The sequence below is a fragment of the Aegilops tauschii genome, chromosome 3 (assembly GCF_002575655.3).
Source record: "Aegilops tauschii subsp. strangulata cultivar AL8/78 chromosome 3, Aet v6.0, whole genome shotgun sequence".
NCBI classification, from domain to species: Eukaryota; Viridiplantae; Streptophyta; class Magnoliopsida; order Poales; family Poaceae; genus Aegilops; species Aegilops tauschii.
Genome location: NC_053037.3, coordinates 23,886,415 through 23,892,332, shown reverse-complemented (window position 1 = coordinate 23,892,332; position 5,918 = coordinate 23,886,415). Strand labels below are relative to the sequence as shown.

At 42.9% G+C, this 5,918-nt stretch overlaps 1 protein-coding gene across 1 annotated transcript; it reads left to right on the top strand.

Moving 5' to 3' along the window:
• The first annotated feature begins 226 nt into the window (after window positions 1-226).
• Window positions 227-5,653, top strand: LOC109756149 (protein SUPPRESSOR OF K(+) TRANSPORT GROWTH DEFECT 1). The gene is made up of 8 exons (XM_020315023.4): window positions 227-956; window positions 1,796-1,901; window positions 3,857-4,055; window positions 4,476-4,544; window positions 4,654-4,728; window positions 4,827-4,925; window positions 4,999-5,154; window positions 5,240-5,653. The coding sequence occupies exons 1-8, from the start codon at window positions 470-472 to the stop codon at window positions 5,363-5,365; spliced, it is 1,317 nt and encodes a 438-aa protein (XP_020170612.1). The 5' UTR covers window positions 227-469; the 3' UTR covers window positions 5,366-5,653.
• The last annotated feature ends 265 nt before the right edge of the window (window positions 5,654-5,918 follow it).

Sequence of the window (5,918 nt, the reverse complement as noted above, 5' to 3'; positions counted from 1 at the left end):
ATTTATAGGGATAAATGTATGTGTGTATGTATGAACGTATGCGTTTGTTGTGTTTAGAGAAAAACTAAGCTCTCTCAGAAGAGAGGAAAAAATAATTTCAATTTTGTTACAACACAGGTACAATTGAAGTCGCTCCGAAGTGAGTAACCGAATCCATTTCTCATCGCAATTACTAGTAGAAAACACATTAAAAAAATCAAGCAAATAAAAAAAGGAAAAGAGAAAACACGCTTCCCCGGTTGTCTTCGTCTCCTTTTCCCCACCGCACCGCACCGCGTCTCGTCTCCGTTCCTCTTTCTCCTCATCTTCCCACCTCCTTCGTCAAACCCCAGGGCCAAGCAACCGCCGCCGCCGCCCCGCCCCGCCCCTCCCCCCGCCGAATCCGCCGCCCCCGCGCTCCCCCGGCCTGCCCCCCGCGCCGATCCGCCGGAATCCGCCGCAAAGGCGGCGCCTTTCCAGCTCTCCCCCGATGTACAGCAACTTCAAGGAGCAGGCGATCGAGTACGTGAAGCAGGCCGTCCAGGAGGACAATGCCGGCAACTACGTCAAGGCGTTCCCGCTCTACATGAACGCGCTCGAGTACTTCAAGACCCACCTCAAGTACGAGAAGAACCCCAAGATCAAGGAGGCCATCACCGCCAAGTTCACCGAGTACCTCCGCCGCGCCGAGGAGATCCGGGCCGTCCTCGACGAGGGCGGCGGCGGCCCCCCCGGCGCGCCCAACGGCGGCGACGCCGCCGTCGCCACCCGGCCCAAGACCAAGGGGAAGGACGGCGGAGGCGACGGCGCCGGCGGGGACGACTCGGAGCAGTCCAAGCTGAGGGCCGGCCTCAACTCGGCCATCATCACCGAGAAGCCCAACATCAAGTGGAACGACGTCGCCGGGCTCGAGAGCGCCAAGCAGGCGCTGCAGGAGGCCGTCATATTGCCCGTCAAGTTCCCCCAGTTCTTCACAGGTGAGCCTCTGCAGTAATTCTACCTAATTATTTGTTGCCAAGGATGAGGCGATTGCAGCCCTTGCGGATCTTATACATAGGCCCTGTGCATCTTCATCTCGATTGAATCTGATTGGGTCGAAAGTAGGCAACGCATGCTGGTTTTTGTATGTGGATAAGCAAAGTTTTGAACCACCTTGAGTGCGAATACTAGATCGATTTGTGCTCAACAAACTTAGTTGGTTTAGAGCCCTATGCATCTTGATCTAGATTGAATCTGATTGGGTGAGCATGGATTATAAGGGTTCCGGAGTACAGGTTCAAAGTACGCCACACAAGCTGGTTTTTGTCTGTAAATAAGCATACCCTTTGAACCACCATGAGCGCGTACTAGATCGATTTGTATCGAATAACCATAGCCGGTGTAGCGTTCAGTAACTATTTTGACTCTTCAATCCTGGGAAAGAACCGTACTAAACTTATAATTACCTTGTTCTTGTACCAGATAACAGTAAGGAGTAGAGCCAATTCTTTTGAATAATGGTGGCAGTGTGAATTAAAAGATGATTATCAAACCAAGGGGAATAAAAAACACCATCTGAACCATAGAGTTATATAGACTTTGGTTTCTTATATAGTACAGCTAAGAAAGACCAATTTTGGAAGATAGGGAAAACCCTTTCAATTAAAAGTATATCAGAATCAATCAGGTGGTCAAAATGAAATAAAAATGTAACTGATGAATTAAAAGTATATCAGACCAATTTCTGTCCTTAACTAGTTAGCTATCATATACTGGAGGGTGCTTTTCTTTAGGTAACTTCTGATATATGCAACTGATGGATTTTGCTTTTCTTTAGGCAAAAGGAGGCCATGGAGGGCTTTTCTTCTGTACGGTCCACCAGGAACAGGAAAGTCATATTTGGCTAAAGCCGTTGCAACCGAGGCTGATTCGACTTTCTTCAGGTAGTTATAGTATATTTTCACCTACACAGTATCATTTATTCTCACTGATTTCATCCTTGAATGATTTTTGGTCTGATGTCTTTTACCTCTGTCTAATCAGTTATCTGTTGATTTAGAGAGTACGTGCCAAGTTAACTAACTAACAGAATCAGTTGCCTATTGTTTATGCTACCTAGATTTATTGCAAAATTTCAATTTGCAGGATATTATTCTGTGGTGTAATAGTTAACAAAAACAAATCCTATGTGATTGAAACAGTAGATAAGTGATTACTCAATTAGTATAGACAATCAATAAGCTACTAAAATTTTCAAAATTATTTACTGTTCTGTCCCAAATAATTATAGAGCTGGTACACTTATGATTGTTCTAGTTCAACCAGCTTGTGTTATATACTCCTGCACGAGAGCATAGTATGCATTGGAATGGATTTTTTTTCTTTTTCTACATTCGACTTCTCTTTTATGATGATGACACAATTGCTAGTTGCTCTCTCTCTCTCTCTTCATCGAGTACCATGCACTATCTCTTACTTTCCATGTGTTGATAATTGACTATGCCGTAATAAAAAATGGCCAAATGGGCCGGTCTTAGTGTGCCGGCCTGATAGTCCGCGTGCCTGGCCCGGCACGTCTATAAACGGGCCGTGCCAGCACGTGGCCCGCCTAGGGCCGTGCCTAGGCCGCGATGCTGGGCACGAGTGCCGGCATGGCACGGCCCATTTAATTTTTTATTTGTACAGATTTTTTTACATATATTAGCCTAAAAACAGCTGAAATAGGCTCAAAATAGCCAAAATCAGACGTGCTGATGGGCCGACCCATTTCCTTACTGTGCCGTGCCTGGGCCAGGGAGTCCAGCACGCTGTGTAGTTAGCGTGCCTGGTTGGACTGTGCCGTGCCGTGCCGGGCCGGCCCATCTGGCCAGGTCTGGCCGTAATGTAAGAAAATCTCCCTTCACTCACAATATAAAGTGGTATATGCCAACAAGGACACACACACACACACCTGCAATTCGTTTTTGGGGCATCATTCAGGTTTCCAAATGCCTCTTTGTAGTAGTTCATCATCTGCAGCAACTAGTGTTTTCACTTTTTTGGTACCGCTGTGAATTTTGAATTTCTAGTGGTGTTTTATTTGCGCATGGTTGATAATATTGACAAGAGAACATGTATGTTTTTAGTACACATGTCTGGGTAATGAGTTAAGGTATTCATGTATCTACACCAGCCTATCCACGAAAATGGAAGGAAGATGCCTTGTTCACGAAAATTGTATTTGATGCAGGCAAGAGCGTTTTTGCTAAAAATATCTTTTTGCAAAACTAGCAATGTTCTCTACTGTAAGGTGTGTCCTAAGATAGCAGCTTTAACAAGTTACACTTGGTTTAAGTGTTGCTTTTCATGTGCCGTAGAGTATATGTTTAACCCATAGGCTGAAGTTGGGAACTTTTGATGTCTACATGCAATTTGTCTAGAAAATGACGCAGTAGCCATGGTATTAGCATATTAACATACCAAAGGATATCAGTGTATTATACTTCCATTTGTTTATGCGCACTGAAATGAAATTTGCGAGAACAAGAGATATAGTCCTATAATAATTGATGGGTCAAATCAACTATGCATCGAAATATCGAATAAATAATTTTGCAGTCAGTTTGAATAGTAAAATATCAACTTCAGATTTGAGGTCTTCGTAAACATTACCTGATGAGCTGTGTTCAGCCAGACCAAGAAAACACATATACATTTGGTGAATATGTGGGCTGAGCACATTGCAGGTTTTACAATAGTATGTAATTATGTCTGAACAAGCTGGCATGTTCTTTCTTTTGACCTTGATGTGCTCATGTATTTTGCTAATCTTCATATCCTACTAGTTTCCATTTCCTTTGTACTGCTAATACAATATTTTTGAGGTTATCCTATATTTATGGGTTCAATTTGCCTGCAGTATATCTTCATCCGATCTTGTTTCAAAATGGATGGGAGAGAGTGAGAAACTGGTTGCTAATCTTTTCCAAATGGCTCGTGAAAATGCCCCTTCAATCATCTTCATTGATGAAATTGATTCTTTATGCGGTACACGTGGGGAAGGCAATGAAAGTGAAGCATCTAGGAGAATAAAAACAGAACTTCTTGTACAGATGCAGGTGAGTTTTTGCAGTCTATAATGTTGTGAACTGTTTTTGAATATGTGTTCTGCTGTAGAATATGGTGACATGCTTAGTTGGAATTCTATACTTAGGATTGTATAATGATTCAAATAATTCCGACATGGAGAAGTGATAGCAAGACGAATTCTGTGTCCAGAGCATGGAATTCATAGTGAGCCTAGTATCTTTTTAAACTTTGCCACTATTGTTGCATGCTAAGTAAAAGGTTAAGGGCATTATTTAATTTAATTTTGGTCAAGTCATTGGCCTCACAGATTCCTTAGCACACATCTGTGGGTAATAGTGTACCAGCTATTGCATAACACTGGATATCTCACAAAACAGAGTAGTTGTACTAATTCCTCCCCATAACAGTTTTCGCTAATACAGTTGCTTTGTTTTCCTGTAACTGCCCAGGGTGTTGGCCATAATGATGATAAAGTTCTTGTTCTTGCTGCGACAAATACGCCATATGCTCTGGACCAGGTATATGGAAGCTTGTCAAATGCAGTGCTGTGCTATTTATGCTTTATAAAGATTTTCTTGATATTTCTTGTACTGTTTGGCACTTTACTTGTATTCATTATTACTTCAGGCTGTGCGGCGACGGTTTGACAAGCGTATTTACATTCCTCTACCTGACGCGAAAGCTAGGCAGCATATGTTTAAGGTACTTCAGAAATGTCTCTGCAGCATTGCATAAAAAAGTTCTGTTTGGCAAAGTTGTCATGATCCTTTGCTTAAAGCTGGCAACTTCAATTCATTCAGGTACATCTTGGGGATACGCCGCACAGCTTATCGGAAAGTGATTTTGAGGTCTTGGGTCGTCGTACAGAAGGGTTCTCTGGTTCCGATGTTGCTGTCTGTGTAAGTAATTTTTGCACAACCCACATGTGTCTGTACATTGTGATATGCGTCTGATTCTTCTTCTTCTTAACAGGTGAAAGATGTGTTGTTCGAGCCTGTGCGCAAAACACAGGATGCTATGTACTTCTTCAAGACAGATGGTGACATGTGGATGCCCTGTGGATCGAAGCAACCAGGTGCTGTGCAGACCACGATGCAGGAGCTTGCATCCAAAGGCCTTGCCTCACAGGTAGGATAGATATCATTTGTTTCTTCCAAAAGGCCTCTGTTGAACTGAATTTTTTGAATTACTAATGCGTATTGCTTGGCTGCAGATTCTTCCACCCCCGATCTCGAAGAATGATTTCGAGAAGGTCCTTGCGAGGCAGAGACCAACCGTTGGCAAGAAGGACCTGGAAGTGCACGAGAAGTTCACCAAGGAGTTCGGTGAGGAGGGTTGAGTGGTATGCCGCCGTGAGAACGCTCTCGACCCATGCACAGCCGCACCACAGAAATGTATATTGTTTACAACTTTGATTTGTTGCGCTTGGGACTTAGATTCACAGATCTGTACACTCTGGTAGCCCGACGACGGCAGCCTTGTTATGCCGGGCTATCATTGTGCCTCTGTTGTCAACTCTATTTCATTTTTACACTGTCATGCTTGGAATTTAATGCAAGTGTATTAAGGAATAATGATGATTATTGAGCTGGGTAGTCCTTGTGGTGCAGCTTGTATAGTTCTAAAATTTTCTGGTATCTATTTTAGATTCATTTTCTTTTCTTTTCTTTTTGTAGTGTTTATTAGATCCTATATTTTTGTTTTTGTTCTAACTAAATTTTCTTCTTTTTTCCTTCATTTGGTGCAATGAGACCTGCAGCATGTAAGTTCGACTTGACAAGTGAAATCTGCCTTGTGCGGATTAGGATTAGATAAAAATAACACATAAATGTGATAGGAATACAAGTGCAAAACAAATGGCTGGAAAACATTGGAGATTTCAAGCGATTTTG

Excerpts from the sequence above, each read along its gene's own strand:
- LOC109756149 (XM_020315023.4), top strand. The coding sequence starts at position 470 with ATGTACAGCAACTTCAAGGAGCAGGCGATCGAGTACGTGAAGCAGGCC. Across the intron at positions 4,545-4,653 it reads CGCCATATGCTCTGGACCAG|GCTGTGCGGCGACGGTTTGA; the intron begins GTATATGGAAGC and ends TTATTACTTCAG. Across the intron at positions 4,729-4,826 it reads CTAGGCAGCATATGTTTAAG|GTACATCTTGGGGATACGCC; the intron begins GTACTTCAGAAA and ends CAATTCATTCAG.